Source organism: Geotrypetes seraphini, chromosome 13, assembly GCF_902459505.1.
Source record: "Geotrypetes seraphini chromosome 13, aGeoSer1.1, whole genome shotgun sequence".
In the NCBI taxonomy this organism is placed as follows: Eukaryota; Metazoa; Chordata; class Amphibia; order Gymnophiona; family Dermophiidae; genus Geotrypetes; species Geotrypetes seraphini.
Window position 1 is genome coordinate 57730959 of NC_047096.1, and position 24319 is coordinate 57755277.

Sequence of the window (24319 nt, forward strand, 5' to 3'; positions counted from 1 at the left end):
CCGCCGCGGAAGCGGACCGCTGGGCAAGATGGACCTCTGGTCTGCCTCAGCGGAGGCAACTTCTTATGTTCTTATTAGTGCAGAAATGCCCACTTCCTGCCCCCCCTTGGCCAAAAAAATGCAAGTATGTTTTACTGCATGAGTAGCTTGTGTACATTTTCCACGTGATGCCTGAGCATGCCCCATGGGCTTACCATAGCTTAGCACCCCTTAGGGCTCCTTTTACTAAGCCGTGATAGCGTTTATAGCACACGCTAAACCTGCGCCACGCGGCTAGAACTAACGCCAGCTCAATGCTGGCGTTAAGATCTAGCGCATGGGGGCAATTCATCGCGCACTAAGCTTGCGCTAAAACCGGCTAGTAAAAGGAGCCTTTAATGTTCAAATCAAGTTGCCATAAGGTGACATGAAGTGTTGTAGGAGAACCTTCACTGTGGTCATTACTGTAATTCTCAGAACATTATCACATGAACGATGAAAGACCTATATAGGTAAGTGTCCTGGATTCTCCTGGCGTGCGCTGCTAAGATGGTTAAAAGTTTTCTCGTTTTAGAGAAGTTGAATGTATGTATTTACATCAGTTTTAAAGGCTGCCTTGAGGCGATTTACAAGCGAGTGAGCTCTCTTCTCGGTTTATACATTTCAAAAAATGATTATAAGATCTTTGGGGAAGCAGAATACAGTGTCTGATGTATAATCACAACAGTCTTTGTTGCATAGGTAACCGGAGTTATATGAGCACTTCTTTTAGAACTGGAAGCCACCTAGAAGGTTTATCCGATGGGCAGGATCGACTCGAAACGTCATCTTTCTGCTCTAACTGTGGGGTAATCTGTGCTGTCTTTGCAGGGTGAATGGGACTCAGGTGTTACAGTATAATCCTGACGTGAAGAAAATGTATCTGCGTGTGAAGGTCACGAATATCCCTACGACCCTTTGGAATGGGGAAGATGCTCACGAGGCCCTCCTAAACATCACTGTCCCCCCCATCCTCCTCTTCTCCTCTGTCCGACCAGTAAGACCTCTCTTGTCCCGTATGCCAGATGTTAATCCTTGTAATGTCCTTACGTGACAGGGTATGAGGTGCTCTCCTTTCTAGCTGTTTCTCTCACCCCTCATCTGCAGCTCTTTCTTCTCTTGTCTGGGGTATCCAGCTGTTTCTAGGATCCAGAGATGCACACGGAGCCTACCACCCTGCTATCGGTTAAGCAGTGGGAATAATTTTCAGTCTACAAGCAGATATCTATGGGGTCCTTGTATCAAGCCGTGCTAGCGGGGTTAGCACGTCGGACATTTCATCCCGCGCTAACCCCCGCGGCCGGCTAAAAAACTAACGCCTGCTCAATGCAGGCATTAGCGGCTAGCGCGGCAGGCGGTTTAACACGTGGTATTATGCGCGTTAAACCCCTACCGCAGCTTGATAAAAAGACCCCTAGGTTTTAGATCTTGCTGGTGGGGGGTAATACCTTTATAATTTTACAATACAAGAAGGAATTTTTTTTAAAAAAAAGAAGAAATTAAAAAAAAATAGAAGAATTTTTTTAAATAGAAGAATTTTTTTAAAAAACAGAAGAAATTTTTAAAAAATAGAAGAAATTTTTTTAAAAAACAGAAGAAATTAAAAAAATAGAAGAATTTTTTTAAATAGAAGAATTTTTTTAAAAAACAGAAGAAATTTAAAAAAAACAGAAGAAATTTTTTAAAAATAGAAGAAATTTTTTTAAAAAACAGAAGAAATTAAAAAAAATAGAAGAATTTTTTTAAATAGAAGAATTTTTTTAAAAAACAGAAGAAATTTTTAAAAAATAGAAGAATTTTTTTTAAAAAAAACAGAAGAAATAATAATAATTTTTAAAAATCCTGCTGTTTCCTAACAGTTCAGTTTTCTAGAGAACTAACAGGCCACTATTGATTGACTTGTGTTATACTCATCTGTGCACCAAAGTTAAATCACAAGAAGATTGAAAAATTGCAAGTAGATCTTACGAGATTAGGCATCCAAATGGCAAATGACATTTAATGTGAGCAAGTACAAATTGATACATGTTGGAAAGAGGAACCTGAACTATAGCTACATGGTGTAAGGCTCTACATTAGGAGTCATTGCACAGGAAAAGATCTAGGTATTATCACTGATGAAACTTTGAAACCCTCAGTATGCAGCAGTGGCTATGAAAGCAAATAGAATGTTAGAAATGATTAGGAAATGAATGGGAAACAAAGATTAGTTATAATGCCCTTGTATCGCTCCATGGTGCGGCCACACCTCGAATACCGGATGCAGTTCTAATCACCACATCTCAAAAAAGATAAAGCAGAATTAGAAAAGGTACAGAGAAAGATGACAAATGATGAGTGATGAGGGCTCTTCAGTTTGAGAAAGAGGTAGCTAGCTGAGAGGGAATATAACAGAGGTCTGTAAAATACTGAGTGGAACAGGTAGACATGAATCACGTTTACTCTTTTTCAAAAATACCAGGAATAGGGGGGGCACACAATGGAGTTACTAAGCAGTAAATTTAAAATAAAACAGAGAAAATATTTTTTCACTCAACATGTAATTAAACTCCTGAATTCATTGCCAGAGAATGTAGTAAAAGCAGTTAGCGTAGCAGGGTTTAAAAAAAAAAAACTTTGGACAAATCCCTAAAAGAAAATTCTGTAAGATATTATTAAGATGGACTCATGGAAAATCCACTGTTTATTCCTGGGGATAAGGAACTTAAAATTTTGCTCTTTTGGGATCCTTCTAGGTGCACGTGAGCTGGATTGACCATTGTTGAAAACAGAATAGTGGACTTGATGGATCTTTGGTCTGTCCCATTGTGGCGATTCTTATGTACTAAGAATACTATCACTTCTAAGCTTCAATGCAATCACTTCATTGGTTTTGTGGAGTGCTTATAAGTGATGGCTCTTCTTTCCACCCTCTTGGGCATCATAATAATTGAAGATAAGGAAAGTTTGAATAACTGCCTTGCTCTACTCTTTTCTGGGAAAATCACACTTGGTACTGTAAATGTGATATGTTTGCCTGGTGTGTTATCATTTGGTGCGAAGAGCAACAGTCTGTGCTGCGTTCCTGGTAACCCCGTAGAGATGAAGGTGAAGAAGGAATCCAGAGTTTCAGAAGCGGTGTAATAACTGATTCCTTCTCTCTCTCTTTCTCTTCTTCCTTCCTGCCTCTAGACTGGAGCTTGTACCTTTGATGAGACAGTACTCTGTGAGCTGGGGAATCCATTCAGGAAAAATGAGACGGTGAGTGAGTCCAAGGAGCTGGACTCCCTACTTTCTTCCACAAGATCTGCTTCTCTCCTCGGGGTAGCAGTTTTGTGACAAACATGTCCTTTTGTTCTGACTTGTATACAAATCAATTGTCATACAAACATACAAGATTCTCAAAACTTTAACGCTGTCATGAAACTGTTTTCCAATTGTTTAGTCTGCAGGCATTTTAGCAGCAGATTATTAAAAGAGTTTATCTCTGTCTTTAGCGAGGTTTGTAGCCGTCTCTGACACTGACATGCAAACGGGTTCTTCAACATTGAAATGAGCACTCCAGTGGATTTTCAACAATTGCCGAGCCATTTTCTAAGAGTGCCGTCGGCTTTTGGCGACAAAAATCAGCGACTGTTCCAGGGGTGCCGGTACAGTGACAGAACTGTTTAAAACTCTGGCATGGCAGTGTCAGAGACTGCTAGAAAGCCAACCGTCTGTCTCCCTCCCCAGCAGCGGGAGAGATGCTGATTCTCTCCCGCCACAAACAACACCCCCCCCCTGCAGTGGCGACCTCACCCCAGTAGCGGGAGAGAGACCCATTCTCTCCTGCTGCTACACAACACTCCCCCTGCCTCTGACCCCTCTCCCCCTTGCCTTGAATTAGTTGGCTGCCTGGAGGGATGCCTACTTCCTGCAGCCAGCTGGCTCGCCTCATCAAAACGGGCCTTCCCCTCCCCGGTACATTCAGTTTTCTATACTGTTCTCCCAGAGGAGCTCAGAACGGTTTACATGAATTTATTCAGGTACTCAAGCATTTTTCCCTGTCTGACCCAGTGGGCTCACAATCTATCAAAAGTACCTGGGGCAATGGGGGGATTAAGTGACTTGCCCAGGGTCACAAGGAGCAGCGTGGGTTTGAACCCAGAACCTCAGGGTGCGGAGGCTGTAGCTTTAACCACTGCGCCACTCTAGAAATCAAAGTGTAGTAGAAGTGAACCAAGTATAGGACAATCCAGCCATTGTGACATCACTGCTGAGGTTGGCTCTTATTGGTGGAATGAGGCATTATCTCTGGTTATCGGGTGAAACCTTTCACACCATTTATTCAATTTTCTATACTGTTCTCCCTACATCCGTCAGTCACTTCTTATATGGCAGCCATTGCAGCAACCTATTCTTTTAACAATAGCGTGCCATCTGTTCAGCTACAAGACTACTAGGTGCACTTTTGTGTTCTGACTCAGCACCATCTAACACACTTGCTTCTCTGCAACACTGGTCACCCGCATGTGCATTTCCAGGAGCCATGTTTGCCACCTTGACATTCCCCCCTCCCCCCCAACTACTGTATGTTTCGGGCCAGTTTTAACAGTTATCTGCATAGCCTAATGTTTCGCAACTGCTTCTAAGACTCTAGTTCGGCAACTTTCTCTCGGACTCTGGTGACGGTTGTTGGCTGCATGGCTCGCATTAGAAATGTCAGTTTAATTCTTCTTTTCCATGGGCTGCTATTGTTATTTGGAATGATTTACCTACATAAGGGGTCTTTTTATTAAAGCGCGCTAAAGATTAGCAGGTACTAAATGCTACGGCAGCCATTATATTCTATGGGGTCGGCACTAAATCAGTTAGCGCACCTTAATAAAGGGACCCTAAATAAAGACAGAAGTTAGTTATTGCCAGTTTCATTGAATGTTGAAAACATTTTTATATGATAGATTGTAAAGTTGGTACTTTTGGTTAAAGAATTGTAAGGACATCTTTTTAAGCAAGGAATTGTATTGTCCCATAGAATTATTAGGGCTTCTTTTTGACGTAAATCGCCTTGAACTAAAAGGTATTGGGGCGATTCTGAAATTAGATTTGTACAGCTTCATTCTGGCCCTCAGTGGTATTTTGGATCTTTTCTGTTGCAGCTTGCAAATCTGTTGCTCCAACTCCCACGCTCTTCATCACGGGGGCCGCCACCCCCTTTTCCTGAAGGACTTGGATTCTCCACTTTATTTCCTGGAGGTCTCTTATTGCTTAATGGGTGCTCGTCCTCTGTATCATTGTTTACTGTCTTTCCAGTCTTCCGTTCCATGCAGACCTCCTCTTGCTTTTCTGAAGTTTGGTAGTTTAGCATAGCTCCTCGTTTGAGAGTCACGAGCCTTCACCACTTCGGGTTCACGGTGTCTACAAGCTAGAGCCTTTGCTGGTTAGTCTGGGCCTGTCATCCTGTTTCTCCTGTCCTGTCTCATCTCTTCGTGCTTCTAGCTGTATAAGACGTTTGATGGCACTAATTTCTGCTCTAGTCATCAACTAATGTCACTGTCCTAGATGATGGCTTCATAAATATCTTTGGCACTTCTACTGACTGCCTTTGGAATTCCCATTCGTTAATGCTCTAGTTTGCTCCTTCTCTGGTGTTTGGTCTCGCCTTAATTGGGACACTGGACTAGTTTGGTATGGATGAAAAGGAAGGAAAGATGACGTCTTTAATCCTGCCAAACCAGTCCAGAAGCCCTGCCTGTCTGGTTTTCCTCACACATAATAGCTGCTTCTTTTTGTTTCCTTCACATCTCCTGATTCACTGAAATACCTGTATGTTAGCTGAGTAGGAGCCGCCTTCTATAATGTAAACAAACAGTATGTCTCGGTGGCATATTGGCTTTAGGCATTTCCAGTTGTCAGCTATACATCTTCTGAGCACCATTGCTTGGCTATTCAAAATAGTGAACCTTCCAGGCTAAATGATACCCTAAATAGGCGAAGTTCTTGGGACAACTTTTTTTCTCTGTCTCTGAAAATAACCCATTTGATCAGGATTGGTTTGGTAGGAATAAAGGAAAGAAAATGATCAGGTAAGAGAGAATTTTTCCTTTTCAGTGAAAATAACTGGTTAAGTGAACGTCTAGCCCCCAAAAAGCAAGTTAACTGGTTGGTGGCCAGTCAGGCCGACTAATTCCCGCTGAATATCAGCTGGTGTGATCTTTTTTTCTGCCTATATCGTGTTTCTGTTGTGGGTAATAGGATGTAGCCATCTTACAGTCTCCACTGTTCACTACAATGGGGGTTTTTTTAAAGCTATTTTGAGGGGTAAGAGTTATAATTTGTGCCTTCCATAATGTGACATGAGACATTTTTCCCCTTCCCCATCTCCTAGAAAGTGCTGGTCTTGACCTTTGAGGCATCTGGGATCTCCCTGCACACCAGAGAGGTGACAACAGTACTTCAGCTTTCCACGTGAGTCCCACTTTGGGGGGCCCTGATGTCATGATGCAGCGCTCTTCCCTTAGATCTCTTGACTGAATACTGACGTGTGATTTGATGACTTGATTCTCGATTCAGAGGTTTACTTTTGGGACACTGGTATTGGGAAGGGGATGCCTGCCGTGACTCTTCTCTTCTCCCAGTGACTTGTGGTGGGAATTGTCCATCCAGCTCCCCAGTGTCCATTACAAATGAATCTAGAAGCACAGGTCACATACACGTGTCTTCAGCCATCAATTGAATTCTGCCATTTATATTTTGGTCTTTTACACACACTATCCCATGTGTCCTCTCTCTTGTGTTTCGATGAGCTCTTTTACCTGCTCTTATGATCACTAACTTGTATGCTCTTGTGCCCTTGCTTATGACACTTTCACGTACAAGTTTGCTTGCTTATTCTCTGTTCGTTGTGCCTGCCTGCTTCCTCTCATGCTCTCTGCACCCTTAAGCACTCTCATTTTTCTCACGGTCTTGCATCAGCTTGAATGCTTTCATGTGCTCTCTGTGCAAGGCATACTGTACTCTTGTGTACCACTGACACCTCTTCACAGGTCTCCTTGTATCTGTTGGGCAGGCTTAGCACTCAGGATGGCCTGGAACCAGAGGTGGCACAACTGCTTGTGGATTACACTGTGCAGACTTCCTTATCTATGTAAGTATTTCTATGCATCGACTCGGAGATCCAAGCAAAGTCCTGAGACAGGGATAGGAAAACAGTATTTATAAGAGGTGTGCTTGATGTAAAAATGTGTGGATCCAGCTGGAAGAACAAATAGTGATACTGAAACACTAAATTGAGGGCAATGGTGTGAGTGGAGGCTGGGAGAGGGTGAATCCTGGCACACAGCAGTAAGGACGATGGTGATTGGAGGCTGAGAGGGTGAATCCTGGCACACAGCAGTAAGGACGATGGTGATTGGAAGCTGAGAAGGTGACCCCTTAGCATGCTGCCATACGGATGGTGATTTGAATGGAAGCTAGGTTAGGGTTACCAGATTTTCCAGAACTAAACTCCACCCCCCAGGCCCACACAGTTCTGCCTGATTCACACCCCATTGCGCCCCAGCCCCGCCCCCTCAATGACATCACCGCACTCATGCACAGATGCCGTCCCTTGCACTTACTTGGAAGCTTTTCAAAACCCGGACAAAATGCCGGGTTTTGAAAAGCCGTCCGTCTGGTAACCCTAGGCTAGGAGATTTGTCAGGTACTCTGTCTGTCTGTTTTTCTTAATGCTGAGTTTTTTTGCCCTGAGCAGTAAATTCCCATGGCTGTCGACGCATTTCAGTGGAACAGTGATGGGAGAATCTGCTATGAAGACGGTGTCTGATATCGGGAGCCCAGTAGAGTTTGTTTTCATGGTAAGATCCGCCAGTCTAGTCTGCCTACCTTTTAGGACAGATTACTGATCCCATATGCTCCATCCAGAACTCTGCGGTCCTCTGACCCAAATCTTTTTTCAGTACCATCTCTTAAAGTTATCGGCACGAGACGAGCAGAAATATTTTCAATAGCTGCGCCTCAATTATGGAATTCTTTGCCAGGATATATTGGAGGAGAATCTGCTCTAGATAAGTTTAAAAGTTTTTTTGAAAATGTTTCTTTTTAAAGATGCTTTTGGAAATTAAAATTCACCAATCAAAACTTATTTTTATAGGTCTGTTTTTAAAAAAACATTTTTGCTTCTGCTTTTAGCCCCTCCACATTGACCCTTCAATGTTATCTTTTTCAAAAATTTTGGAGTTCCACCCTCTTTCCCCATTGTTTTCTGTAAGTCTGTCTATTTTCTGTTTACATATGTGTGAAATGTTCTTATTACCCCTTTTTTTATATTTGTAATTCGCTTTGAATCTATGTTATAAGCGTTTGCATCAAATTTTAAGAAACATGAAAGAAAGGTGGTCCAACCTGCTCTGGATGTGGGGACCACAGGTATATACATGATATGGTAACCCATGGTCAATTTTTCTGTCTTTTTCTAGGTGGAAAACAATGGGGATCCTCTGAAGATGGTGGGGACTCTAGTCCTGGAATTCACCTGGCCGTATGAAGTAGCCAATGGCAAGTGGCTTCTCTATTTGACCGAGATTGTGGTTGATACAGATGTAAGGGAACTCTGTGTCCCCCCTGGAGATATTGTCAATGAGCTGAACGTACTGGTGAGTTGAGCTTGTTGGTCTCTCTGCTTGAATATTCCATGGAAGGATGAGAGACATGTTTAGGGATTGGGGACAGCTGTGCTATGGCCACCATCTATTGGTTGATTCATGTTTGGCCAGTGCTAGGTTTCTGTTTGAACCTTACACTTGGAGGATTTGGCCTGTCCAGAACAGATCAGGTGAAAGTGGATTCTTCTTGGAACTTCACTCAAACCAAAGCTGGAGAGCCTTTTTATATCTGATTTCACCTACTATTATACTGGCAAATGTAGTTAGCTAAGGTTTTGAGAATTACTTTAAATAGCTCAGAGTTTTGAAATTTACCGTATGTGAAAACTTTAGTCCAGAAGTCTTTTTTTTACACTACAACAGTTTAGAAAGGTGAGATCCTATTTATCTTTAGCGCCCCTCCAGTCCGGCACAGATGGGTGGGTTTACGCTCCTCTGCCAGCAGATGGAGACTGAGAAAACACTGAATTCGAGCAGTACAAGTGGCCAGTGCAGCCCCTCCTAGAATCCGTCTGTTCTTAGTCTCCAGCAGGTGGAGTGATAAGCCTGTGCAGTCCTGTTATATTTTTCTAGGCCTTTCCTTTTGGAGAGGATAGGCAGGGGCTATTTCTGGCCTTTGATTGGACCGAGCTTGGGGCCCGTGGGGGTCCTGTTCAGCCTTGGGGGTGTCACACTCGGGCACCCAAGTCCCTCCCTGAAAATGGCAAGGATGGATCAGGAGCAAATATGCATGTTTTATATCACATTTATATGTTTATTTAAAAATTTATATACCACATACAATTGTGCGGTTTCCATATCACATACATAAAAATCTCATTTCCCTCCAATTATCACATATAACATAGATATGTCTAAAGAACATATTTAATCGTCCCTGTTATAATAGGGATAGAGCATAAATTCAATCAATTCCGAAATACAAGCAAGCTTTAAATCATACATTGATGTCAGAAAAATTCTAAAAGACGATAATCACCTGAAATATACCTTGAGTGCAGGTCTTGTATATTTCAGTAGTGGAGGGGAAGACATAATAAAGTGGAACTTGGCAAATAAACATGTCGTTAGTTCAGTAGTGAGTTGATCGTGAAAGATTGCTTTCAGCTCCTAATTTCCACTCACCGTACGTTACCCATGTCCATCCTATCATTCTTTCTGCTAGAAACTCCCCAACCTCTATATATCCTGTCTGTCCAAATTAGATTGTAAGCTCTTCTGAGCAGGGACCATCTGTTACATGTTAAATATATAGCGCTGCGTTCACCTTTCAGCGCTCTAGAACTGATAATTCTGTTTCATCCACTCAGGATTCCATACGTATGGTGATCAATCTGTTCCCATGAACTGGACTTGCAGAAGTGTGAATGCTTACAGCTTTGAGCACCTCCCTCATGGAGGCGGAGCCCAGAGTCCCCGTTCAGTTCTTCTTCTGCAAGTGAACTGTGCAGAGGTGTTGTGATCTGCTCTGCTTAGTTTTATTTTCGTTTTTTGCCTAAGTTCATTTTTTATGAGGCTTTGGTGCCCTGAGACCCCATTTTTGGGATCCTCTGCCTGGGAAAGGAGGCAGGTTTCGCTTAGTCGGACTGCAGCTCTTCAGGGCAAGTCATCGGGTGGACCTGGGGAGCCAGCCCGATGTGTGTCTTCAGGGCTCAGGGTCCATTCCCCTGTTAGCCAACTCGCCTCCAGAGTCTCTCAGTGGCTCAAGTACAGGCTGTAGATACCCTTGGGGTATCAGGGCACCGACTGTGTAGTTCGCCCACCCCCATCGCGCTGCGAGGTTCCATGGGGATGTTCAGTCCAACTGGCAGCCCAAAGATTTCTTGGTTTAGAGTTGGATTTGGAAGCATCTGAGGCAGAAAGTCCTTTTCTTCTCTCCAGCTGCACTGAAATAGCTGACAGGCAGGCACCTCCCCAGAACTATGAATATGGCCCCATTATTTCCAATGGAAAAATTGGGGTGGGTCTGAAAATCTCATTTTTGATGGTTTCTGAAGCTGGGGTTTAAGTCTCCCACCTCCAAAACCCCTTTTTCTTTGTTTTTAAATTTTCCAATAAGTCTCCACAGGATGTTTTTGGCATGAATTTATTGGGGGTGGCCATCTTGGATTTCCATTGATCTCAAGCTGTCTGAAAACCCCTCAATTTTGATTTTAATCAACTGGGATGGACTCCTCAGGGTGTGAGGACACTGTTAATTATAAAAATTGTGGCATATGTTCAGCGGAGGAATGTTCATGTCATGCAGCGCAAACGAGGGAGGGGCAGGAGCTTCGTGCTTGGTCCCATCTATGGCCTCTACGGCTGGTGAACCACTGTGGGCCTGAGAAATGGGTAAAAAATCCCATCTGGATCCCCTATATTGCGATGATGCCCAGTCAGAGATTCTGCAGACTTCATTTGCTTCCCCTGCACAAGGCTTCTCCCTAGAATTTGTAAATCTGATGTGGAGAGCCTTTCTGACCAGATTGGGTCAGTTAATGCAGCCTGCAGATGCACAGCCATCAACCCAGGGACCGTCCTCTCCTCCAGTGTCTGCTTCTCAGTTCAGCAGGCCATGTCTGGGCTCCATTGACCTTTTGGAGCCAGACTGTCTAGATTGGAGGTCAGACTCCATGCTGTTTTTGTCTCAAGACTCATATTTAGTCCTGGATGATTGGCTCGCTGTTTGGGTCTGGCAGTCAAGAGGCCTCCCTGGCTCTTGACCGGGGAATGACCCTGAAATCCACCATCTCTTCAAGTCAGTCTCTGTCCTCCACTTTATTGCCAATGCTGTTAAAGAACTGAGTTGGAAGCTCCAGCCTCCTCTTCCCAGTGAAGGGTCATGAGTGGCTCTAATGCTCAAACCTCCTTTTTTCCAGCGCATATGGACATTATGACACTGATTATGGAACAGTGGGAGACCCTGGAGGGATCCTTGAGGTTTTATCCCATGGCACCGGAGTTCCAGCAGCTATTCGACCAGCCAAATGTGGATTCAGCGGTGGCTCAGGTCACTAAACATACAGCTCTCCTGAGTGAGGGTGGTATTATGCTGAAAGTTGCTTAGGACATGATTTTGAAAAAGCTTCATTTGCTGCTTGGGCCTGCTACACCAAACTGCAATGGAAGCCCTTTGTGGAAAAGGATGCCCACAGCTTGTGCTAGAGGGGGGTTGATTACGTGGCAGATGCTTTATACGACCTTAGGGTCATGAGCAAGGTGTCAGCTTATGCTTTCTCGGCTCACAGAATGCTCTGGATCAGGCACTGGTGAGTGACTCAGCCTCTAAGGCGACCTTCAGCAGGCTGCCCTTTAGAGGACTGAGGCCTTTCGGTAAGGGCCTTGACTTTATAGCCAGTGTAGCAGATTGTAGCTTGAAAGTAGACCTCGTCAACCTCATAGTGGGAGTAGGAACAATTTTCATCTTTCCTGTCATTCTTGAAGTATAACCAAGGGACTTATGTCCAGAGATCCTTCCAGGGTTATAGATAGCAATTCATCAGTTCCATATGTCAGCAGTCCTTGGGGGCTTGTGCCATCACTCCCTCCAAGAAACCCCAATGATGCCAGGTTGGCAGCTGCACCTCCACATATTGGGGGGCAGCTGTCGGCGTTTCGGGGAGAAGTGGGAAAAAATTTCCTCAGACCAGCGGGTATCGGATATCATCTGAGTGGGTCACAAGATGAATTTTATCACCCTCCTCTGGATGTGTTCCTCGACGCTCTGGCTGGCAAAGGAGGCCAAAGTAAAGGCCATGCTTCAAAGATTTCTGGACATTTGGAGCATAGAACCTGTTCCTGACATCAACTTGGACTCAGGCAGACACTCCAGATACTTCATCATGCCCAAGAAAGGCACAGCCCTTCTGGTCAGATTGGTGACAGCCCCCTAAACTTTCACCAAGGATATGGTAGTGGTTGCGGGCCATCTCCAGAAGATTGGGATCCAGGTACAGTAGACTCTCAGTTAACCGGCATCCATGGGGATTCATAGCTGCCAGATAAATGTAGTTTCTGGTTGTTTGAGAGTTACTATTAAAATGGGCCTAACTAATGCTATACCCCATACTATGCCATACCATAAACTGTTCTCAGGTGTGGTGTGCCAAGTTTACACTTAAATTTACACTAGAAATTGATTTTATTTTCATTTTTATTTAAAGCATTACAGTATTTCTTTGACTTGTTTTTGCTGGTTGCTTGAGTTCTGGTTAACAGACAGTCTACTGTACATCCCTACCTGGACAATTGGCTGATCAGAGCCCCATCCTGGAAGGAGTGCGAGATGGCAGTGCAATGAGTGTTGGAATTGCTCCAGCAGTTGGTCTGGATTGACAATTTCAAGAAGAGCCATCTGGAACTGACTCAGACTCTGGAGTATCTGGGAGTTCTTTTCAACATGGCTCAGGGCCACATTTTTCTTCCAGAGCCACACAAACAGAAGCTGTGATGACAGATGCTGTCTTTCTTGGTGATCCAGATTCCCAATGCTTGGTATTGCTTTCAGGTGTTGGGCTCCATGGCAGCATCCCTGGAAGTAGTCCCCTGGGCCAGGGCACACATGCATCCTCTCCAAGACTCTCTTCTGTCTCGGTGTTCTCTGCAGGGGCATTCGCTTCAGATGCAGCTCCCATGGACAGGGACAGCAAAGAACAGCTTATGTTGGTGGCTTCAGGAGACCTCCTTGTCGAAGGGCATGCCTCTCTGAATATTGGTGACTCTCATGATTGATGCCAGTCTTTTTCCAACTGGGGAGCTCATTATAAGGACCAGAAGAGGTGGTCCATAAATTGTCTGGAGCTCCAGGCCATCCGGCTGGCCTTGAAGGCGCTGAAAAAGATTGTTGTCAGTTTGAAAGTGGCCCCCACAATATTAGGTGGTAGGGGTTAAGTGAAATGCGTACTGACAAACGCTGGTCCCAGGTTCAGTTCCCTCACAGATGACTCACCAGGAAGTAGAATAATAGACACAACCAGAGGTGATTGCATAAAGAATATATTATAGAAATAGGCTTACAGAAAAGTAATATTCATAAGCATTACAATTAAGCATTACAATTAAATAGAGAGCAGAGCAGTTTCCCTGCCATACAGTGTCCAGAAGGAAGCGTGAAGTTTCAGGGAAAGGCAGAGAGGGAGAGACAAGGGGGATGGTCTAAGCTTCGTTGTTCCATAGATAAAGAGAAGGATAGACAGAGAGAGGGAGAGCCAAGACAGAACCAGAGTGCCGAGCAAAGAGCCAAGAGATAGCTCCATAGAAAAAGAGAGAGCTAACTTGATAGAGCAGAGAGCAGGCTTTTATACCTTGGAATCTTATTCTGAATAGAGAAAATATTGTATCTCCCAGTATCTTTCTGTTTAGAATTTGTAAACTGTTTGAGACAATGGTTAATTTAATTAACAAAGGAGGGTGAGAAACCTGATGGGATTAAGTCTCTGGCTTGATCTGTGCACCCTTGTCCTAAGCACCCTCTTAATCAGGCATTAACACTTTTTAGCTAGCCATGATTCAATCAGGGCTACTTGAAACTTAAAATATATCAATCAGGGCTACTTAAAACAGTTTCCCTGCCCTAAGGGTCTATCTGCCTTCCCATGCCAGGGTCAGATTGATATAATCTCCCAGAGGCCTCTAGGCTGACAATTGTCAAGGGCAAAGCTGTATAGGAGGCACCAGAAACACCCCCTTATGCCTAGAGGCTCAGCTGCTTTTCTGGTGGCGGAAGCCCACTGTCAGGCTCTTTCTGCTGCCCACGTGGCTGATATGGAAAACATTCAGGCCGACTTCCTAAGTCATCAGTTCCTGGACCTTCATTAAATCTTAATATTGTACTAAAGGGCCTTGCCAAGACCCCATATGAGCCACTTGGAGATGCTTTCCTTTTGGATCTCACGGTCAAAACTGTGTTTCTGGTGCCTATTATTTCAGCATGGCATATCTTGGAGCTGCAAGCTCTCTCCTGTAGGGAGCCCTTCCTTAGAATTACGGAAGCGGGTGTCACTCTCTGTCCTGTTCCTCCATCCTTTCTTCCAAAGGTTGAGTCTGATTTCCATGTCAACCAGGAGGTTTGTCTGCCTGCTTTTCAATCTACAAGCAGGATAGAATTTTGAGAAAGCTTGATGTGTGGAGAGCTTTGCTCCAGTACTTGGAAAGGACCAATGATTTTCACCTTTCTGACCATCTGTTTGGGCTTACCAGCCAGTCTCGGCATGGCAGGCTGGCACCAAGGCCTCTATAGCTAGATGGATTTGCATGGCCATCTCTTTGGCATAGGTTGCCTGTGGTAAATATCCACTGGTTTCTCTCAAGGCACAATTCACCAGGGGTGTCGCCTCTTCATGGGTGGAGTCCTGCAGAGATTTGTAGAGCAGCTACTCGTTCTACTCTACATACCTTTTCCAGATTTTACAGAGTGGATATGGCAGCTTGAGAAGACGTTGCTTTTAAGTCCTCGGTCTTGCAGGCAGGGTCTTCTGTCCCTCCCTAGATGTCAACCATTGTTTTAATACATCACCATATGTACGGACTCCTGAGTGGATGTAACAGATAGATTAGGTTCTTATCTGGATAATCTTCTTTCTGTTAATCCTTTCAGGAGTCCATACAGCCCGCCCTCGGTATATACTGTTTCACCTGCTTTTCTGCCTCAGATGTTTCTAGATTCCAGGCTTGGAGCTCTTCTCCTGTCAGTCAGATGGCTGTATCTGAAGAAATCTTGTATATGTACGTGTATTCTTCAGCCTCTGGATCTTTATTTGTTAGTGCTAGTTGCACTCAGCAGGTTGGTTTTCTAAGGTTGCTTTGTACAAATTCATTGTTCTAATTCTTGTTTCTAAGTTAAAGAGCAGAACAGAATTGTGCAATGTATGCAGGGTCATTCCTCCCTGTTTTCTGTTCCAGTAGAGCTCGATTGTTTTGGGATGTAACTGGAAGGGGACACTGTGCTCCACCTCCTTGGGGGAGGTGCTCAAAACTGTGAGTATTCACACTGCTGCAAGTCCAGTTCGCAGGAACAGATTGATCACCACACCTTAGAGGATTAACAGAAAGATCATCCAGTGTGTGATTGTATGTGATGATCTTAAGTGGCCAAACAGGTTGAAAAGGTGATGGCGAAAGCTAGAAGGATGCTAGGTTGCATAGGGAGAGGTATGGCCAGTAGGAAAAAGGAGGTATTGATGCCCCTGTATAAGACTCTGGTAAGACCTCATTTAGAATATTGTACACAATTCTGGAGGCCGCACCTTCAAAAAGATATAAAAAGGATGGAGTCGGTCCAGAGGAAGGCTACTAAAATGGTGTGTGGTCTTTGTGATAAGGCGTATGGGGACAGATTTAAAGATCTCAATATGTATACTTTGGAGGAAAGGCGAGAGAGGGGAGATATGATAGAGATGTTTAAATATCTACGTAATGTAAATGTGCATGAGTCGAGTCTCTTTCATTTGAAAGGAAACTGGAATGAGAGGACATAGGTTGAAGTTAAAAGGTGAGAGGCTCCAGAGTAATCTGAGGAAATACTTTTTTACAGAAAAGGTGGTAGATTCATAGAACAGTCTCCCAGAAGAGGTGGTGGAAACGGAGACTGTGTCTGAATTCAGGAAGGCCTGGGATAGGCACGTGGGATCTCTTAGAGAGAGGAAGAGATAATGGTTACTGCAGATGGGCCATTTGGCCTTTATCTGCAGTCATGTTTCTTTGTAAGAACCTAATCTTTCAATAGTAGTAATAGTCATTTACTATGTTGCTATGACTAAACCGCTGCCTCAGGCAACAACTTAAGCTTGCCTAGTGATTAATCTGGCCTTTTGCTTCCCTCTCTCTCTTCCCCCATCATCTGAGTGCACTGGTTTGAAGTTGGGATTTGATTTGTGGAGTTCTGGCCTTGTGTCCTACATGACAGTTGTGTCTTGTCTTTTTAAAAGCTTTTGAATCAGACACAGTCACGGAAGAGGCGGGAGCTAGAAACCAGAAGTCAGGCCCAAGAAGTGGTGACTCTGGCAGCAACCAAGAGAGCCCGGTCTGAAACCTCCCTGGTAAGTAAAGTGAGCCTGTAACACCTCCCCCAACAATTCATGGATGTACAAGGAGTTTGCACTTCTGAGAAGCCAGTCCAGTGTTGATTCTCCAGTCTAGAAATACAACAAAAGTGGGAACATCTTGATTACAGAGACACTGACAAACACCACACTGGCCTGGAAGTGACTCTGCCTTGCCCTGTGTTGAAGAAAATGTTCTGAAGGAGACTTTTATTGTGGAGAAGATGTTATGGGCGTGGGTAATTTCAGGGAAAAGTTCTGGTGCCAGTGACATAGTAAGGAGGGGGTGCGATCTGCCCCAGGCGCGGTCTTGTTGAGTCCTCCTCCTCTCTTCCCTTCCCCTGCTCCTCTCCCTGATGCACGCACATGCCCTTTACCTTCCTTCGAACCTGTTTAACTTCCCTGGTGTGAGGTTGCTGCCCGCATCGGTGCTGTCTCTGACGTCACTTCCTGGACCTGCGCCTAGGGCGAGCTGACACCAACGGGGGCATGCTGCTTGCGCTGGAGAAGTTAAAAAGGTATGGGGAATGGGAAGGGGGTGGGGGAAAGGCGCCACTGCCTGGGGTGCCTCTCATCCTTACTACGCCACTGTCTGGCAGTAAGGAGTTTCCAGACTGTTCTGTGCCCTCAGGAGATGAAAAGAGAAATGAGGGCTTGGAGTACGGAGTCGCTACCTCCTGATCAGATCTGTGTGAACATTCTGTTTTTTTAACGGAGGGCCTTTTCACAAAATCTTTGCTCACCAGAGCTGCTCCCAAGGGACTGCGCGCTGTGTCCGATTCAGCTGCCCACTGCAGAACCTGAGGAAGACGGCCACAGTGACTGTACGGGCCCGCGTCTGGAACAGCACTTTCCTGGAGGTAACAAAATACTGCACTGTGTTAACACAAGAGCTTGGTGTTCCCTCTTCCTGATAGGCCAAGGACTGCAGAGTCCCAAAGCCAACATGTCTTTCTGTTGAAATGTCAAGGTTCCCCCATACCTAGCATGCCTTGCTGCTGACCTGGTGTTCCCTGCTCCTGATAGACAAGGCAGCACAGAGTCCACCTACCCAGCATGCCTTGCTGCTGACCTGGCATGTTCCCTGCTCCTGATAGGCCAGGCAGCACAGAGTCCCCCCCCTACCCAGCATGCCTTGCTGCTGACCTGGTGTGTTTCCTGCTCCTGATAGGCCAGGCAGCACAGAGTCCCCCCCCTACCCAGCATGCCTTGCTGTTGACCTGGTGTGTTTCCTGCTCCTGATAGGCCAGGCAGCACAGAGTCCCCCCCTACCCAGCATGCCTTGCTGCTGACCAGGTATGTTCCCTGTTTCTGATAAGCCAAGAATCAGGGGGTCTTCAAACTCTGCATGCCTTGATGCTAACAGACTGAGGACTACAGGCTTTCCATACCCAACAATTCTGGCTGTTGATGGCTGCAGGAACCCTTCCATCCTGAGTGCCGTGATAATTGCTACTCTGTATGCTCCATCATGCTGTGGATAGATGTTTACTCTGGCCTTTCTTCCCCACAGGACTTCAGCAGTTTTGATCGAATAAAAGTGGACGGTGAAGCAACACTGTACCTGCACACAAACCTTCCTAGTATTCATATGAAGAATCACACAGTGCAGGTGAGCCCTGCTTCCTCTCTGGCTAGGGTTACCAGATGTCTGGATTTGCTTGGACATGTCCTCATTTCAGAGGACTGTCTGGGGGGTCTGGATGGATTTAGAAAACCCAGCACTTTGTTTGAGTTTTGGATGGCCCCGGCTCCGCCGGAGCTCAGGGCTGTATCTGGAGGGCCTCTGAGCATTCATATGCGTGTGATGTCAACATGTCACATGCATGCTCACTCGAAGGCCTTCCAGATGCGGCCACAAGCTCCAGGAAGAAGTGGACTTGGGGGGGGGGGGCATATGCCCTCTCCCCCCCATTAAAAATATGGTAACTCTATTCCTGGCTTCATCCCATGAGAATTTATTTGGACTTAGCTCCTTTTTCAGTTACATTCTGGATGAGTTGAGGGAGTACAAAGAAGAGCAACTAAACTGATAAAGGGAATGGAAAATCTCCCATATACCGACAGATTGAAGCAGTGGGACTTTTCTCCCTGGAGAAGCGAAGACTTAGAGGAGACATGATAGAAACCTTCAAGATCCTGAAGGGCATAGAAAAAGTAGACAGGGACAGATTTTTCAAATTAAGGGGCACCACGAGCACAAGGGGGCACTCGGAGAAATTGAAAGGGGACAGGTTTAGAACAAACGCTAGGAAGTTCTTTTTCACTCAGAGGGTGGTGGATACATGGAACGCGCTTCCAGAGGCTGTTGTAGACAAGAAAACCTTAAATGGTTTCAAAGAAGGTTTGGATAGATTCCTAGAAGAAAAAGGGATTGAGGGGTATAGATAGGTATAGACCATTGCTCAGGCAATGGGCCTGATGGGCCGCCGCAGGAGCGGACCGCTGGGCAGGATGGACCTATGGTCTGCCTCAGCGGAGGCAACTTCTTATGTTCTTATGAGTTACATTCAGATATGCAAAGTATTTCTCTGTCTCCAGAGGACCTGCAATCTAGAGTTTGTACCTGGGGCAGTGGAGGGTTAAATGATTTGCCCAAGATCACAAGGAGCTGCAGCTACATTTGAACTGGGCTTCCCTAGTTTTCAACCCCACTAAGCAGTATCATGTAGCAATTTCAGTAACCCCCATGCTGGATGCTGAGTACAGGTTGACATTGGTGCAGTTTGGAGAGGTGGTTTGTACCTAAGTAATAGAGCATCTCACAGCTTCTCTCAGTGTTTGCCACTGAGTGAAGCTTTGAAAGCTTTCTCACTTCCCCCAGGGTTAGCTAACATTCTTGGGTTTAATTTCTAACGCCATTCACTTCCTGTACTTGAGACTGGAACAAGAGGGAACTCCTTTGGGCAATGCATCCTATTGCGTTCTCTGGAGTGACTCCTGAAGTTTGCATGGGGCCTACAATGATCATTTCTTGCCATGCCTCTAGCAGCATCTGTGGGCTTCCTTCTCCACCTCCAAACCTCTCCTGAAAAAATCAAACTCCTGCCCCATTTCCAACAGCGCCTCCAGCTGGGACTGGCTGGGACTACCAGAGCTCTACTCCAAATATTCATGTGGGAATTCTTTGGCACTAAAAATTCATAAAGCCATTATTAAGAAGGACTTGGAAAAATCCACGGCGTATTTCCAAGATAACCAGCATAAAATCTGTTTTACTCTTGGGATCTTGCCAGATACTTATGACCTGGATTGGCCACTGTTAGAAACAGGAGTCTAGGCCTGATGGACCTTCAGTCTGCCCCAGTTTGGCAATGCATCTGTTTTTCTGTCTCACACAGGAGATTTTGAGTCATCTGAGGTATTTTTTTTTCTCTCTCTCTCTTTGGCTAGTTCTTTGTAAATATTGACTCGGAGTTGCTGGAAGAGAAGCCGACCCAGATTGAGCTATGGGTGATTATTGTGGCAGTCGTGGCGGGAGTGCTGCTACTGAGTGTCATTATCCTGCTCTTGTGGAAGGTAAGATCACCTCCAACACTTCTACTCAGCTTCCCCATTGTCCACCCTGAAGGCTTTCTATGGTAGAGAAGAGGATTATTGGAAGAAATATTTTCCAGTGTGCAGAGTCCCCTTTAATGGGGCTAAAGGTGTGGGTGGTTAATACAGGTGGGCCCTCTCCAGGCGTAGGATGCAGATAGCTGTAAGGTTGGTTCTCTGGGCTGTGAGCACCACCCGTCAGCCCTTCCAGAGCTAGATCATGTAATAGCCGACTTTGCATGCTGTTGATTTTTATCCACGGCGTGCTCTGAAGGACCAAAGTATTTCCATCCCAGAGCCTCTTGCCCCAGTCCAGCAGCCGGGACCCTGGCTGGCGCCATCTGCTTCCATAATGAAGTCACTTCCCCCTCTCCCACACTTGGCCTTGACTGGTATCACCTGCTTCCTTGTAGTGCGGCTTTTTCAAGCGAGCGAGCACACGAGCCATGTATGAGGCCAAAGGTCAAAAGGCCGAGATGAAGATCCAGCCGTCTGAAACGGAGCGGCTAACAGAGGACTACTAGCCAAGGGCTGAGCCCGCTGGGGGCCTGCTCCCCCCTCTGGGTAATGAAATGGAAGGGGGATATGTCATAGCACTCTCCCTGTTTCTTCTGTCCTTGCCTCCTGTCGCGTCTTCTCCAAGGAGCCACATTGTCTTGCTGTCTTAACTGAACACTTTCTTGTTCTAGCGTCTGAGTCGCCTGTTGCTGCCTTTGAACCATGGCTTTGCTCCCCTCGGTTTCCTCCACTTCCTTCTCATTTAACCCCTCCATCTCCTTGTGGCTTAACTGACTAAACTTTTCTTGCAGCGCTGCCTGCATACTTGGTGAAATGCCTTTCTCTGACACACATTTCCTTCACAGCTTACAGTTCATAATACAATTAATAATGTTTATTGTGTGGGCCTGGTGGGACACCGCCTGAGTTTGACACCTGGGCTGGAGCTGGGGGTGGACCTAAGGCAGCATTCAGAGCCTTTGACAGAGGGAGTTGTCACGGTCACTCAACAGGGGCATCAGTCAGTGGTCCAGAATCAGACTGTCAATGGAATGGCTGGGCTGAACTGGGAGAGAGGAAATTGAGTGGAAGCTCAAAGCATCCTAGCCCCTCATCAGAGGGAATTTCCGAGGTGGTCCGTTGTATGGAATTGTCCAGGAAAACGCTTTCAGGCTACATCCTCGGGCTGCTGTGCAAACCTTGTCAGAGCCACAAAAGAAGTTGATAGCTAAAGTGTTTTTGGGGTTGTTTTTTGTGTTTTTTTGGGGGGTGGGGAGGAGGAGAGTATTTACAGGTTTCCATTGAATGGTGTTTTGAGCTGCTTCAGCTTTAGTTGTGAACAGAGCTGACCATGCCTTTGTAGACAAGAAACCTGAAGCTTTGCCTTTTGCTGGCCAAACAAACTTGGACGCACCTGTTTTAAGCTCAGAACAAAAGCTGGAGTGACTCAAAACTACTGTGGAACAGGAGTCTTACAAATATTTCCCTACGGGCTGGGGAGGGTTTTGATGGCTGGTCTGGAGTGAGCTTTGACGGAGACTCCAGTAGATGGAACCTAAGCACACTACCGGGCAGGGCTCTGGGTTTCTGGCCCAGAAATATCTACTGTGTAGCTGGTGAGGTGGGGGGCAGAAGGGGTCCCAGGCAACCACCTCCTTTTGGAATTTGTGTACTTCCCTTTGCAAAGGAACATCTGTAGTTTAGCTGTTTTAGCCACTATGGCCTTACCTCTTGGGGACTTAATGGTGAATCTTTGCATTGGTGCAGGGTGTTGAGGAGATCTGTACTGCTGCCTCTTTCTTTTCTTTTCCTTCCCCTTCTTCTCCTTCTCTCCCCTCCCTCTTCCCCACAATTTGCAGTAATCTCTCTTGTTTCTTGGTTTCCTTCCTCTCCCTTCCCAATTCCTCATTCAGTGTGGCTTCTTCAAGCGAACAAATTACTACCGGCTCATGCCAAAGTACCATGCAGTCCAGATCCAGCGGGAGGAGCGCTACAAACCTCGTGACAGCCTTGTGCCACGGAAGCCCAAGAAGCACTGGGTAACCAACTGGCAAGATCCCACGAAGTGCTAGCTGCGCAGTGCCCGTCTCTTTCCGTGCCTCGGAAAGGTGAGAGTTCTGGATCGCTGTGGGGGAAGAGTCTCAGGACCACCTGCCTGACTAGCAGAGGATTCTTTTTACGTTCTCTTTTAACCAAAAGCAACATGACCCTCTCAAAAACTTTTTTAAAAATCGTATAAACCTGTGTGTGAATGCAGCAAGGACCAGCAAGGGAATGAAAGCGTGTCCCCTCCACCAGAGTGTGACCAATACCTGTGCATTGTATGCACCTGTCACTTGCATGTGTGTGCACCTTCTCATGCATGCGTGTTTCATCTCAGTTAAACACACAGACATTGTTGCTTCACATCCTTTGTCTATTGAGTCAGATAGGCCGGTGCACACTCGCACTGTCATGGACTCCTGTCATGTGGTTCTTACATCTCGGTAACCCTGCACACACGAATGTGGTCACATGTCCCATCGTGGGCCCTTTTCAATGCCCAAACACGCAACGCGTCATTCCCTGTGCGCCCAAAATGCTGTCGTTCACCATCGGTCCCCCTCGCTCTCTGTAACATCCCCAGTCTGCTGTCGGGCCAGAGTCGGCTCTTCCTCTGACGTCACTTCCTAGGTGCGGGTCCAGGAAATGGCGTCGGAGGGAGATTCGACGCTGGCGTGACAGCAGGTTGGGGGGTTTGTGCAGCGCATATCCATGCCGCAAGCACCACGGCTCATTGTGTAACCAATACGTACACTCCCTTACGATTCGGCCTGTGCGTGCATGCCGGCTCGCTGTGCTTGGTTTCCCCCTCTTTCTGCTTTTGCATGCCTATATGGACAGCGGCCTTCACTCACGACCATAATTTCCATTATCTGGTTCCCACGCACATGCCTTTCACCGTGCAACTTCCATTACACCTGAAATCTTTTGCCAAAAAATGAGGTGGTGGTGGAGGGGAAGAGAGGACAACCTTCAGGTGCCCTACAAATCCCAAGAGGACGTGGCATTCTTGGAGGGCCTTAGCACAGACTGTGGACATCCCACCTATTACAACATGCCCTGCACTGGATTGCACTTCATTATCTCGGTGATACACTGGAGAAGATTATGCCTTCAATGGACTTTTTTTATTGAACACTTTCGTATCTTAAAAACAAAGAAAATAAGACTCTCTTTATTTTGCTAGAGATAAAACTTATCAGACAGGCCTTGCTCCCTGCCTGAACATCCCTACGGCAGTTCAAAAGGAAAAACTTTAATGTTATGCTATGATTGTTTTTATTTTCTGTTGAAATGAAAGTTGCTTTTTTTAATTAACAGTTTGGGTTGTGCCTTTCTTGGTGTGAATGAACTCTCCAGGTGGGGAAGGGCGGGTTGGTTGGTTTCAGGGCCCCTGATTTGCAGGCTGCTGCCAGCCAAGTATCCTGACTGGATTTGTCAGGATCTTGGTAGTAAGGGGGAGGGGTGCGGCCTGTCCCGGGCGCTGTCTTGGTGAGGGCGCATCCATTCTCCTCTCTTTCCCTCCCTCCACTGCCACGTGTGTGCACTGCTTCCCTTCTCCCCGTACCTCTGTAACGTTCCTGGCACGAGCAGCAACCCTCCAACCTGCTGTTGTGCCAGTGTTGACGCTTCCTCCGACGTCATTTCCTGGACCCGCACCTAGGAAGTGACATCAGAGGAAGAGCCAACGCTGGAGCGACAGCAGATTGGGGGTTACTCGTGCCAGGAACGGTACAGGGGGGAAAGGGAAACAGCGTGTGCACATCAGGAGGGGGCGGGGAAGGAGCACCCCCACTACACCACTGGGTTGGGGGCCGTGTGGAATTAGCAGAGCCTGGCTTCCTTGGTGAAAGGCAAGGGATTGATGAAACGAGGTTCTTGGAGACGCTGGCCCACAGGGCCTTGAGCCCTCTCACGCTCCTGAAGCGAGATCATATTCTCTCCTAAACTGAAGAGATTTTTCTGGTGCTTTGGCTTCTGAGGAGTCCCCCTTTTACTTTTGTTCTATGTAAGGTTTTTGGCTTGGAAAACGACTTGCTGTGAACTCTAGTAAGATTGCTTCTGAAAATGATATGAAATGCA

General features: G+C 46.0%; 1 protein-coding gene across 2 annotated transcripts in view; it reads left to right on the plus strand.

The window, feature by feature from the left end:
• ITGA3 (integrin subunit alpha 3) overlaps nucleotides 1-23556 on the plus strand; it is a 103382-nt gene extending 79826 nt beyond the window's left edge. For both annotated transcript variants that reach the window (XM_033918180.1, XM_033918181.1), the window contains exons 15-26: nucleotides 850-1015; nucleotides 3190-3258; nucleotides 6365-6444; nucleotides 7046-7123; nucleotides 7730-7832; nucleotides 8454-8630; nucleotides 16547-16657; nucleotides 17407-17520; nucleotides 18174-18272; nucleotides 20054-20179; nucleotides 20611-20761; nucleotides 22108-23556. In XM_033918180.1, the coding sequence (XP_033774071.1) occupies nucleotides 850-1015; nucleotides 3190-3258; nucleotides 6365-6444; nucleotides 7046-7123; nucleotides 7730-7832; nucleotides 8454-8630; nucleotides 16547-16657; nucleotides 17407-17520; nucleotides 18174-18272; nucleotides 20054-20179; nucleotides 20611-20721 (1234 nt within the window). In that variant the 3' untranslated portion in view covers nucleotides 20722-20761; nucleotides 22108-23556. The remainder of the gene's footprint in view (nucleotides 1-849; nucleotides 1016-3189; nucleotides 3259-6364; nucleotides 6445-7045; nucleotides 7124-7729; nucleotides 7833-8453; nucleotides 8631-16546; nucleotides 16658-17406; nucleotides 17521-18173; nucleotides 18273-20053; nucleotides 20180-20610; nucleotides 20762-22107) is intronic.
• Nucleotides 23557-24319: the final 763 nt, after the last annotated feature.